General features: G+C 44.0%; 2 protein-coding genes across 4 annotated transcripts in view; both read right to left on the bottom strand.

Annotated features, from left to right (window-relative positions):
- Positions 1–449: 449 nt before the first annotated feature.
- Positions 450–13298, bottom strand: UBE2V1 (ubiquitin conjugating enzyme E2 V1). 3 transcript variants are annotated; one of them, XM_042884921.1, is made up of 4 exons: positions 13255–13298; positions 4515–4663; positions 1292–1417; positions 450–918 (listed from the first exon to the last, which is right to left on the bottom strand). In XM_042884921.1, the coding sequence occupies exons 1-4, from the start codon at positions 13274–13276 to the stop codon at positions 772–774; spliced, it is 444 nt and encodes a 147-aa protein (XP_042740855.1). In that variant the 5' UTR covers positions 13277–13298; the 3' UTR covers positions 450–771. The 3 variants fall into 3 exon arrangements, with proteins under 3 accessions (XP_042740855.1, XP_042740856.1, XP_042740857.1); XM_042884922.1 differs by having other exon boundaries at positions 13261–13296; XM_042884923.1 differs by lacking the exon at positions 13255–13298 and adding an exon at positions 10887–11056.
- The window catches only part of LOC122187422 (plasmanylethanolamine desaturase-like), a 31112-nt gene continuing 22376 nt past the window's right edge, over positions 4575–13310 (bottom strand). The window contains exon 9 of the transcript XR_006181307.1: positions 4575–4663. The gene's annotated coding sequence lies outside the window, so the exon portion shown is untranslated. The remainder of the gene's footprint in view (positions 4664–13310) is intronic.

Here is a 13310-nt window from a genome sequence, read left to right as displayed (position 1 = left end):
CCAGTGCTTACCCCTGCCATCCAGGGGTGAGAAGAGACAGAGAGGGGCAAAAAGAAAGCAGCATCCCCACTAAAAAGAGGGGAAGAGGGAAGAGATTAAAAGAACCCTGAATCCCTCATCCAATGCTCATGTTTCTGGTGAGGAAGATCAGGAAGAGAAATACAATCTATGCCTTGGCCAGAGGAAAGCTTGCCCCAGATTACCAGGGCATTAAAAAAATATAAAACCAAAAATGACCACAGTCACATTCAGCCTTTACTAGAGATAGCACAAAGGGAGGGATGACAGAGGTTAGCACACATCCCCATTAGTAGTCCATTAAGCCCAGTGTCGTACTGGAAGCAAAAACCTTTGTGTCTATTCTAATAAACAGCCCTGAGCTTCAACGCTATTGCAGAAGACAGAAAAAGGAAATAAACAAAACAACCCAGGCCAGACACGCAGCAAGGTGATTGTGGGATGTATGCTTCACAGTTAAGTTAGATGTGCCACACTGGTCTTGACAGTAATCAATTTGAATCGACTTTTCCTGATACCAGAAGTTCAGCTATGTGGACAGTGGTTACACGACAGGATTATTTGTTATAGCACAACTTATATTTCAAATGAAAAAAATTAGTATCATTTACAGTATCTCAAGAAAAATGTTCTTTGAATGGGAACTTCCTTTCCAGTATTTTGAGGTCTACAAGATGCATCTAGAAAATTTACTACTGTGGAAAATGAAGACAGCTTAAATTGAATAAAGGGGCATGATTTTTTTTTTTTTAATTAATTGCTGTAACATTGTCCTTCAGGTGGTTGAGGAAGTTTCATATTTTCTTTAGACATCATTAGACGCCGAAGCTCTTGCAGAACAACTTTGATACTAAAAGAATTCTGCCATTTTGCTAGGACTGATATGGCTCTGGGGTCCACCTAGAACAGACAAAAACACCATTTCTGTCACAGTCAGTACTATCAATACAGATAACTCCCACACACACCCTCCAGCCAAAGATCTTTTAAGAAGTCTGAGTGCAAGAGAACAAAGAATGCAAAAGCAAGCAAGTGGCTTTTCTGAAAGCATAACTAATACATGCATATCTATTTGCAAGCTGCAAATGTATAGGAAAAGTACATTTTGATTCCAGTATTCTCTCAGTTTGTACAGTTCCCTTCTATTCCCCTTTCCTTCTACTCTAAGAAATGGTACGAGCAAACAGAAAGTATTAAAGCAAATTGCAAATATAAAGCATTCATTTGAAGCTGCACAGGAAAGTCATGTAAAATAATAAAAACAAAAACTTACCACTCCATTAGAACTATTTACTCCATTCATATTAATTTTTGTTACAAATCTTACAAATGGAGGTGCTTCTGGATACTTAGGCCCACATTCTATTTTAAGGCTGTATATTCTGTTTTCATAAATTGTCTGGGGGAATAAAAGCAGGGAGGGGGAACAATTATATCAGGCAGTTCAACAATCACTAGGTTAAAACAGTGGTTATTTCAGGGACCCAAACCACTAAACAGAAAGGCAGTCACTTGCAAACTATGCTGGCTCCCTCTGTTTTGGGTTCATTTTACAATATTTGAAGCACTAAATGCTGTTCTTCTGCATATTAAGTTCCACTATTTTTTTAAGCACACATTGAATTTTCACTTCAAAGTGAAGCTGGCATTGCTTCCTGTTCACTACCTGAAATGATTTTTGTTATCATCATATAGTTTAGATATCTACTTTTCAACCAATCTTTATAAATCAGTTCTGTTTTTATCAATTCATTAATCACAAACATGAACTTGAAATCAAAACTAAGGCTTTAGTGTAGAGAGCTATCTGAAGTTGGCCAGTCCTAAAGCTGCACTTAAATACTTTCTTTAGTCAATGGTCAACCCAATGCATGAGCTCTCTGAAAGATGAATGCTCCAAAATTTAGTATATTTCAAAGTACACAGGTTGTACTGAAAGTAATGCCTCCTATTTATTTTCATGAAAACTACAACAGATACATAAAGCACAGTAACATTATTTGATAGAGCAAATTCTCAGCTATAAAACACTGGTTTTCAACATAGTCCCCACCATTAGTTGAATCGTGGAGATGAGCTGATAAAGGCACTCTTCACTTTGTTGTATGACAGCTGTGCAAGGCCATTCTGGGACACGGCTTATCCTTCATGTTGCTGTTGACAGTGCTGAAAGGCACCACCATGACTGTGCCAGCATCCGCTGCTTGGTCTCCATGTATGTTCAGCAATCATGGATGGATGTCAATGGGTGCCTTTTTTTTCCACATAGGGGAATTCAGTTTCCTCCCTTTGCTCCATAAGCACTTCCATGTCAGACACCACTCTGTCAGACTGCCCCTCTGCTGCCAGCTGTCACACGGCAACAAGATGTAACGGGACATTGGTGGGAAGGTTCAGCCCTACTGCCACACCACCAACGCCCGCCTCTGACATCATGGGCCAACATCACAAAATAGGAGGCATTACTTTCGGAGCAGCCCTGTACATCCTGAACCCAATCAGCATCAACACTGTCCCAGAGACTGGGAGACAGTCTCCTGGCTCAGCCTGGACTGTTCCAGTCTCCTGACAGAACCACGAAAGCTCTGTGCACAGAGCAATTAACACACCAAAGTCTGCAGGTTTTTATGGTCCTTGCAGGTAACCACATCACATTAAGACTAGTGAACAGGAAGTCTTCATCATGCACAGGTCTACAGCCCGTCTAAAACAGGTGCAGACAAAGTCAAAGTTCTGACAGCACCACTGTTATTGAATAGTTTGTATAAGCAAGAGGAATGATTGGTTGCAAAACCGTCTGCACCGAGCCTGGGAAGGAGCAGCACGCCTCCATGTATGGTAGCAGGGACACCCAGAGCAGCAACGCGGACCCCGCTCAGCACAACAGTTCTTTTTTCCCTACGGGATGCGCAGCATCAGATTTCTCCATCTGCCACAAGCACGACTGTTTTCTACTCAGAAGAAAACAGGACTTTTTGATTTTTTTCCAAAGCCAGTATTTCTCACATCCTATTAAAAAAATGGTAATTACAGCACTGAGTATGAACAGACCTAAAAGCAGAGGAACCTCCTCACAAATAATGTCTGAAAGTTCCCAGAATCTCCCTCACTGCAGCCTGTGGTCTTCAAACAATTACCTCAACTCAAGAATGGTAAAAAGACAAAAGAGGCACAGCTGAATAATTCTTTTGTGGCAGTCCTCTAGCCTTGGTTAGCAGTGTGACATGAGCTACAGATTTCTATCACTGCTGACAAGTCAACATATGCCTATTTGCATGTTTCAGTTTCTATTTGAATTTCTAAATTAGATTTCAAGGTTGTTCAAATTTTGCATAGCATGTAGGTGCACAGTGAGCCTACCTCACCATCCTAACGTAGGCTCATTAAAGCTCTCCTAATGTTCTAAAATCAAATGTCATTCTGAGAAACAATTTGGGCATATCATAAACAAATGAAAAGGTCATGTATGGGCAGATGTTAGAAATGGCAAAAAGAGAAGAACCCTTCTAGATGAGATAGAAAATACTGCACATGTAAAGTGTTATTAATTCCTGCACGTCATCATCTTGAGTCAGAAAAGGCAACTGACAAAATAGAAACACATCAGGCGGTAGCATGATTGAAGGATTGTAAAGGTTTCCATATTGATAGAACTGGAATTTTTGAGAAGTGATACTGAAGCCAGACACAGAGGACAACACAGACTACTGCAGGAAGGAGAACTACCTACCTGCACTTCATGGCAGGGATAACAAGGAAACCAAACAAATACACAGCAGAAATGGGGGCCACAGACACCTTCTGTTTTTAGAATACATGCATACATATAATGCACAATCAAGCCCTAATATTTACTGCCACAGACCCTCAGTTGAGTAAGGTTCTGGGAGGGAAAGGAGACAGAGAATACACATCAGTGCTATCAAAAAGATTATGACTGCATTACAAGAAGCTACTTTGGGAGAGAACATTCAAAAAAGTAACTGAATTCACTAAAATTCAAGTTTCCTGAGTTAGTTGAAACTGTAAAGGAGCATGTCAATATTTCTGCAGTCAAAACAAACTCACAAACTCAAGAAAACGCAGCAGAAAGACCACCAGCAGTGCTGACAGGACATCCACATTTTACCTAGGTTAGCTCCAAATGTAATCTCACTAGCTGAAGGATTTTGAACCTTACTGCATTCAAGAGCAGAGGATATTAGAATCCTGGAATCTCAAAAGTTAGGTCTTAATGAATCTGTAAATACAAAGCAGATGTGACAGAACTAACCAGAAGTGGGTACTACAAGTATTCCAGATCATAAGCAAAAAGACATAGAGATAGATGAAACCCGTTTGTATACATCAGTTGATCTTTCAACATAAGTCACTTACTGAAGAGTTTTGCCACTCATTTGTGTTTTGTTTTTATTTCAGTACTTAGATTAAGAGAAGGAAAAGAAGAAGAAAAAAAGAAGTAACACTTGTATTTTAATATTTAAGTGGATGCTTACTCTTGGAGGCCCAATAATCATTCCTGTCCATCTTGTGAGTGTCATATCTTCATCATCTTCAAGGCCCCAACTAACTGTTCCATCGCCTACTCCTTTTTGACCTTCTTCAAGTTCTTCCAACAGACGAAAATTACGAGGAACTTTTACACCTAAAAAACAATCAGAACAATATTTTAAATAAAACCTTAAAAATACCACAGTTTCTCAACAGTGTACAGATAGCCCTTTATTTAACATGGAGTTTTCAAGTGATACCAAACATGCTGAAAGTCTGAAAGGCCAGATGTTAGAACAAGGAAACCTCTCCATCCACTCAGAGACACAAACAGCATTACGGAGCTCTATTAGCAGTTGTTTTAATGATCTAAAGCATGAAAATGCATGAGATAGTAAAAATGAATAGAGTCAAGTCCCTCATGGTATCAAGTCTCTCACAGCTTTTAAAAATATCACCACAATCAACTAGCACACTTTCATAACGTTAAAAGGTTAATCTGAAGTCCGGTGCGCTCTGTCAGTAGCTATGCTGTCTTTAGTACCTCTGACCCCTTGTCACCACAGAACTTCAGCACTTCTGAACTGCTAGCGCACTATTGCTTAAAACATACACAGTAAATTCTTATCCCCACTACATTAATGAAAAACAATGGCACAAGGGCTCATTGAGATGCTCGCGGTCACAATGCTGCATTTGTGGTGAAGGTCTTCGATCCCTTCATTATTTGTTCTTCCCCAGGACGCTCATACCTCAGCCACCAAAGCAGATGCACACTCCAGGCCACTGCTTCTACCTCAGATATCCAGGTGGAGCACATGTCTTTCCAGTGGAAACAAAATTATTGCCAGGATACATTTGATGGACTTATTTTCACCTGACATACAAAAAGTTTGGGATTTGGATTATATTTTCACCTCAATAACCCAAAATGAACTATGCACCAAGGCATAATAGTGGAAAATCCTAATGAATGCTCTTCATCATCACTGATGCAGCACAGCAGGAAAAGAGTGAGCAACTCGCCTTGAAACATCCAAAGTGGACCCAGTGGACCTCTCCTAAGACGTCACCTCATCCAGCATTCACAGCATGCACACATGCTCTGTTGCACACAGAGGCCGTTAAGAAAGAAATCAAGACAGAGCTCTCTGTAAATCTCCAGAGCTCCCTGAAAACATGGGCAACCACTGGCAGAAGGCCTAAGGCTTTCTAAAATGTAGTGGCTTTTAAAGTCTGGTGGCTCCGGTATTCTTAAAATCCCTTGAAGTATATTAGTGACCTACGCAAATTAAATGTCAAAGTCACTCTTGCTCCAGAATTATAGTTGCCACAATTTCATTCACTACAAAAAAAAGCAAATTACTGGAGAAATCAGTTTGTTGGCCCGTTTGGTACCACATCTCCAATAATCAAGTTCCAGAATATTCTGGGTAAATGAGATTTACCGACAGAGCTGTAGTGAGGACACAGACAGGAGCCCAGTTCCACCAGTGCAGCACCAATGCAGTAGGGGCTGCAAGGCACAGTCCAGTGCAGCTTCATGCTAATCAAGCTGATACCGTGACTGCTGAGCAATACAAACCTTTGGCTGTGAAAGGAAATGAGTCAGTGCGGCTGTGAAGCCATCACCATGAGGCTGATCCCAAACCCTAAGCAGGAATAGGACCTCTTTGAGATAGCCGCCATCTCCCTTGCACAAAACCTCCAAATTGTGATGCAGCCTGTGAGCCTTCAGCACGGAAAGTTCCAAGTGTGCTCCTCACAACTGGGCTAGGCAGATCAGGCATTCCATCCTAACTGAAATCCACGGGACCAGATGCCATCACCACCTGCACATGCTGCTGCTCTGCAGGACCTTCGCTGAGCACATCATGCCACCAAACCACATTTCCCTGGGCAGCACCACTGCGATGCCCACCAAATGTCATCTGAGCCTCTCTGTCAGTGTTTGCTAATACCGCCTCATATTCACCAGTGGTGTGAAGGAAACTCACTGAAGCTGAGAGAGACCAAAATCACAACCGAGGAGGAATCAGTACCATGGTGACAGCACTGCATGCTTTAAGGAAAGCAGACGCAGGCCATACATCAAAGAAAATCACAAATATTGCCTACCTGCCCTTTCTCTAAGCACCAAGCACTCAATGAAAGAGACAGGAATCCTGCATGAAAAAATTTAGGTGCTTGTGTAATTAAAAATTCCATCATCTGGCGAGGCCATAATCAGACCAATGGGCAGCTTTACTGCTAAGCACAGTTAGGTTTGGCTTTGCAATGTTACAGGGAGAAACAGCAGCTTGACCTCAGGGCTCCCCGAGGGCATGGCTGCTCAGCACATGTCTGATTCTGCCTGAACCACAGACACACAATGCAAACAGCATTTCTGAGGTCCCTGACAGATCCAAGGTTTGCAGAGCACTCACTGCTCGCATCTCATGCTGGTTCCTATTAGATGGAAAAAGCGAACAGAAATGGTTATTAGTTCCACAGCAATTGCTTTCCAGTAAGCACTGTAGGAACATTAGCTTATTTCCAAATGACCTGTCCTTATATAAGGCAGAGGAACGGATCAAATGCAGGCTGCTGGTCAGCCCAGGAGGACACACAAAGCTGAAGGCAATGGCCTGGGCCACGCAGAGACAGCTGCCACATCCTGATTACAACACCTGGGCAGGACTGTAATTGCTGGCTGTACACAAACAAACCGTCATGCTTTTGTCCGGCAGAATTCCTGGAAAGCGGTCTGAATTGTTCCAGGCACCCACACTGTTTGTCAGGCAGAGCAGGCTGTGCCAGGGGATGCCCTGGTCTACCCCATCACCTCCCATAGTGCTCACAGTGCAGCAGTGGAGCTCTCCCAGGCAGTTCCCAAACCAACCTGTTTTTCTGAAAGCCCTTTGTGTAACACAAAAAAAACTTGGAAAAGTCACAGGTAATTATAAATTAATAAAAAATACTTCCAGCTATGCATTTTTATAGAGCCTTCACTGTGGCTCAAGTAGACTCCCATACAGAGGGAGCATTTATGGCATAAACAGACAACTCCACCCAGATAATGGCTCCTCGCAGCTTGCCTGATCTTGCAGAAATGCTCCCAGAAACATAACTGAAGAAGCATTACAGAGCAAAGGCAGGTATTTACTTCCATTCACAAGGGCAAACCTATGAAAGCTGAGCCGCATAACTGCACCAGTAAGGTAAACTCTCAAACCACACAGCTTTGTACAGTCTGTAAGAAGTTCATTTTTAGTAAATTTGCATACAGGAAGCCTCAAACACGGACATTAATTCTTTAAGTAGTTCGTGAAATATTTTTAAAGGAAATTTGAGAATAACACTGAATCACAGGTGCAGTTTTGCAGAAAGTCAAGACATGAATTTTACTGAACTTAAAGTTGCAGTTAAGGAGCTGCTAGGTTTTAGATGACATCTCTCCAGCCTTCAAATAGAATTAGGAGCTTTTGCTTCCAAAACTTCCAGTGCTGCTGCACGGATGGGCACCAATGAGCGTTTGGCACAAAGGCTGTCTGCTGGACCACGAGCCACAGGCTGGGCCAGGTCAGTCACACTGGGCCCAGGAGCCCGTGGCCACCAGAACCCACTGCAGTTCTGCACCAAAGAAACAGAATTATTTCTGAAAGACAGTTAAATGCAGCTTGGGTTTCTAATGCCTTTAAAGCACTCTGAGATTCACCTTCAGCACCACTTCTCCCTGCACCACTTCGGATGCAGAGATACAGAAATTCATGCATCTTACAATTATTTTAAAAATATTCTTACCAGTCCGAGGTTTTCTCAAATTCACATTCTTGCGAAGTACACAGTATGTCTTTAACAAGTTAAAAATAACATCTGCTGACAGACTCTGCTTTTTAATATTTTAATTTTCCCAGCTATAGATGGGAAGCAATCTTGAATTCAGAGACTGTATCACAGTGCAAATAGCACTGAAATGAAGTGGGCAATGCTTCTGAGAGTAGATGCTCCTCCTGAATGCTCCTCCTTGGCACGAGCAGAACGAAATAAAGGCCTCACAAAAATGTCAGTAAATCTCTCTTTCCTTTCTTCAATGAAATCTTGAGGATTATAGCACAAATATTTCATAGAAAACAGCTTAACAAAGCACACTGAAAATGCTCTTCACTACTGTTGTGGTTTAACCCAGCAGACAGCTAAGCACCAGACAGTTTTACACTCACCTCCTCCCAACCCAGTGGGATGGGGGATAAAATTAGGAGAAGATGCAGTAGAACTTGTGGGTTGAGCTAAAACTATTTACTGAGAAAAAGATAGTATTTATGACAAATATATACATTTGTACATAACAGGTGATGCACAAGCAATCGCTCACCACTCCTCCACCGATGCGCAGCTAGCCCCTCAGGCAGCAGAAGAGAGGGTGATGAACTCCCACCCCCTTCTAAACTCCTTCTGCTTGATGTTGTATGGTATGGAATATCCCTTTGGCAGGTAGAAGTCAGCTGTCCTAATTCTGTTCCCCCCCAGCTCCCTGACGTCTTGGCTCTGTACAGCACTGCTTAGTAGCAACGATCAGCATTGTTATGCTATCAACATTCTTCTTCTCCTAGAACCAAAACATGGCATCATACCCGACATTCTGACAACTTGCCAGGGGCTCTGAAAAGAATTGCTGCAGGTTTCTTTACACACTCGTGGATAATAGGAAACCCCAAATTCTACCCTTTCAAGGCAATTTTAACTTTCTGTACCAGTTCCTTACCTACATTATTTCAAGGGAACTGAAATCCATTAACTTTAACTGCCTTTGTTGCTCGCATACGTTAAAATTCTTTCTGCTGTTTACTTTTGAGCATTTGTTACTCGGCCTTTAATACACTTCTTCCAATGTAATCCTCACCTCTCTGCAAACTGGAAATCTGACAGCTTATCCTTACAGTACTACCAGTGTAAAAAATAAATAAATCGTTCCTTGTCAAAAACATATATAGCTTTTGAAGTGATGTAATATTTAAAACAGCAAAAGGCTTTCAGCAGTTGTCACAGAAGCTTTCAGGATGCAGGAACCTTTGATTTCCTGAATCTTCTTTACAGACACTTTCTCCTTCACACTGCAGACGGGTACTGAAATAGCTTGTGAATTCAGAATAACTTCTTGAGCACCTGAAATAATTCAGTGTATTCAGTTGTGCAGAAGCTAGAGCTTCTGTCCTTCATTGCTGGAAGCACATTACTTAAAGAGGGCTTCAGAATGCCTGAGATAGGCAGGCGTTGGCACAGAGATGAAACCCAACATCCTGCCCGCAGCAGGAAGGTGGGACACATTCCATCATTTGTATCAGAGCTGAAAAGCAAAAGGTTACCAGCTCAGTTAGTGCTCTAGAGAAGTCATCCTGAAGTCATCCCACAGCTGGGAAAACCGTCTGAGCACCCTGCCCTGCTGAAGGCACGCTGACACCTCAGCACACCTCATTGGACTCATCAGCTACATGGTTAAAAATTATTTTATTTTAATATCCTAATGAATTATTTTAAGTTTTCAGCCAGAATGTCATTCTTCCAATACATTACATAACCATACCATACAAAAAGATTCAGCTGTCTTATTGTAAGATTCCTGAACTATTTACCTTTGTTTCCCATTCTATTCTTGTGTTACACCAAGAAGCTCTGCCGCCAACTTCTTCAGCAACTGCTACTTCAAGTACTTTTATATTCCATCTTATTTAAGAATGCACAATTTGCCTTTCCAGTTTCTTCTTCATTTCTTTCTCCTCCACACAGGTATTTTATTGACAGACTTACAAGGCACTTGGTGGCTGGCAATATTTATTGGGATAACACTGAGCACTACGTGCAGTACATAGGCAAAGGCTCCAATACCCTTCAGTAAACAGCTTCTTCTGCATTCTAATGGCTGTTCTTCTTTTCATCAACAAGTCTGAGTTTGCAGGGATTTTATGGGTCCCCCAACAATTACAAAGAGAAGTTTTTCATACACCATACTAAAATCAGTCTGCCTTTTTCTTTCTCAGCAATATTAACCACACAGATTTCCACCATCACGCCCATTCACCAAATTATTTGTCCTATCCTGTTGAGGTTTTCCACATTCCTCTGAGCTTGAGTAACTTATATCTGGGCAAATTGTGTTACCACTCTGTTCCTGTGAGCTGTTGGTAAACACAGTGTCTACCACAGCCCTGCAACAGACCTATATGAGAACAGTGAGTTAAATGAGGTCATTACACTTTTTCTCATGACAGAAGTTGGAAAAACAGGATTTCATAGGCCAACATGGCCAGGTTCTGACCCCTTATAATAATGTCCTTCCACTAGAGCATGGCTACACTGGAGCAGGAGCAAGCTGTGGCAGAACACTCAGAGGTACCCACCTGCAGCAGCTCTAGGGGCTTGGCTGCACCATGCCCACTCCCTGAGCCAGCGGAGCCAACCTGTGCAGCACGCAGCCTGAGAGCTGGGCAAGCACTTACTGCTCGGGTGCTGTGGTCTACTGTGACACCTTATTAGGACGACTAAAGACAACTCTTTATTCATATATTAACTGTGAGGAAAAGAGAAAGGAGAAAAATTATCATCTGCAACACAGAACTCTGTATAAACGATACTGGTGAGCCTAACTTCTTCACATTTTTTCCCTTTTTTAATTATTCTTACTGGCTTATTAAATAAAAAGACAAGGCCTTTACTTGTCTAATTCCCAGGATCAGCCCTGACTTTTTTTCTTTAAATCTGCAGTGCTGTAATCTGTCATTCCTTCCTCTGGGCCAGTAGCTGCTTTCAAAGAATGACTGAATACTTTTCATCCACAACCTCTTCTTAAGCTCTTTCACTGAACTATAAACTTACAATATCAAACACCTCAAGTACTTTGTAAGTAAATATGAATGCATTTAGATGCCACGAAACAAGTGTTAGCAAAACCTGTTCTGCAAATGAGTGAAGACATAGTGATGCCTGCATGCAGCCCCACAGTGAATCAGGTACAGTGCAGAACAACAAGGTGTCACTTCCTGGCTCTGTGTTACCAATGCCCTCAGCATATTGGTGAGGAGGAACTATGACCTGCATTGTAGAGCCACTACTGCTGTCAGGAACTAGACACCATGTTGCTCTCTTTTTCAGAAAGGACAATCTCCAGCCATACTTTACTGGTACACCCAGACAAAGCAGGTTGGTGGTAAGTACAGCAGTCTGGATTCACAACTGGACAAAGCTCCCAGACCCACACCAGTGCAAGCCATGGATCTGTATGCAAAATTCTTCAGTCCCAAGCACGGGGCTTACTGCCCAAGTTCACTGTTTCAGCAACACATTTTTTTTGACACATACTGTTTTGCACTATTTCCTCTTGCCAGCAGCACTTCAACAAACAGGACCTCAAGAACAGCTATGTGCAGTGCTTGTCTGATGCTCATGTTCTAGGGGCAAGGAGCTGAGCACCTGCTTGCCATCTCTCTGGCTCTGTACTGCTTCCAACACTGAAGGCCAGGGAAAATTCAGGAGGATGCAAGGTAACACAGCAATCCGAAGGCACAGTGCAGCTGATGGACAGTGGCTACCAGCATACAGCTCATCCCAAAAGCACGGAGGAACTGTGCAGGGCTGGCTCCAGACTCAGTCGCTGGAGTTTGGATCTCCATCTCCCCTCCCCCATGACCACCCAGGCAATAACTCATGAAGCTGCACTGGTTTAAAAGGAACAATCACTGGCCTTGCTTTTCCAGACGTGTAGGAAATGGAAAGTCAGCAGACTGATACAGTTAGAGGAGTGGAGAAGTGAGATAATGCGGTAGTGGAAATCCGCACCGTCCATGGGCTTTAACAAGTGCTCCACACCTCACAGCCGCCTGCTTCCAAGCACAGAACCTTTTTATGAACTTGGTCACTAGGAATTAACTGCACTGTGACACTTATTCTCGAAGGCTGGAAAGCCACCATCAGAAACCTATCTGTAAGGAAAGTACCTCTAGATATTTCTGCTGTACCTCACGGTGCAGCCCTTGGACGATCCCACATTTATCATCAGAGAATGCAATCTCAGCGTGGTGCTGCTAGGGCACGCCGGGCACTGTTTACAAGAGCAGATGGGTGAGATTGGCAAACAGGAATGAAACTGCGTTATTTGGTCAGCAGAGGTTGACCAGAAAGGATCAGCAAGAAAAGAAACATCGAGGTCTGGTTACTGCCATTTAGTTTAATGCGCAAAAGATGACCATGGGCCGTTTAACCATTCACAGCAGAAGCAGAACGAGGCAGGAAATCAGCATTCAACTTCCTGAGCCCTTCGGAAGCGGCACCCTCGGGCCCCGACTCCCCGACAACCGCCGCTCACTCCGAGAGCGCCGAGTTCCGCCCGCACCCCGAAGCCGGGACTCACTGCGGGCCGGGGGCGGCCGGGAGCGGCTCCGAAGCCTCCGCGCGGGGCGTTCCGCGGCTCCCTCCACCGAGTCACGCCCGGCCGCAACCCTCGGCCCCAGTCCCCCCAGCCAGGCCTCCGCCGCGAGGCCTCGCAGCCCCGGCGAGGCTGCGGCGAAGAGGAAGGAGACGAGCCCGGCCCTGCCGCCCCGCGGCCGGCCACTGCGCCCCTCGGCCCGGCCCCCGCCACCCCCTTCCTCTTCACCGCAGCCCTCGCCTCTCCGGCGGCCGCCTTCCGGCTCAGCCCCGCCGCCTGCTGCCCCGCAGCGAGGGGCGGCCCCGCCCGGCGCCCCCCGTCCCGGCCCGGCCCCGCCGCCCGCTCACCCGCACCCGTGGTGGCCGCCATCTTGCGCCGCTGCCGCCGGAGCCCCGCCTCTGCC

Source organism: Lagopus leucura, unplaced genomic scaffold (assembly GCF_019238085.1).
Source record: "Lagopus leucura isolate 7727_CA_CO unplaced genomic scaffold, USGS_WTPT01 Super-Scaffold_100047, whole genome shotgun sequence".
In the NCBI taxonomy this organism is placed as follows: domain Eukaryota; kingdom Metazoa; phylum Chordata; class Aves; order Galliformes; family Phasianidae; genus Lagopus; species Lagopus leucura.
This window is presented reverse-complemented; position numbering and strand designations above follow the sequence as displayed.

Excerpts from the sequence above, each read along its gene's own strand:
- UBE2V1 (XM_042884923.1), bottom strand. The coding sequence starts at position 11,049 with ATGAATAAAGAGTTGTCTTTAGTCGTCCTAATAAGGTGTCACAGTAGA. Across the intron at positions 4,664-10,886 it reads AGCCCCTAGAGCTGCTGCAG|GTGTAAAAGTTCCTCGTAAT; the intron begins GTGGGTACCTCT and ends ATTGTTTTTTAG. Across the intron at positions 919-1,291 it reads TAAATAGTTCTAATGGAGTG|GTGGACCCCAGAGCCATATC; the intron begins GTAAGTTTTTGT and ends TGTCTGTTCTAG.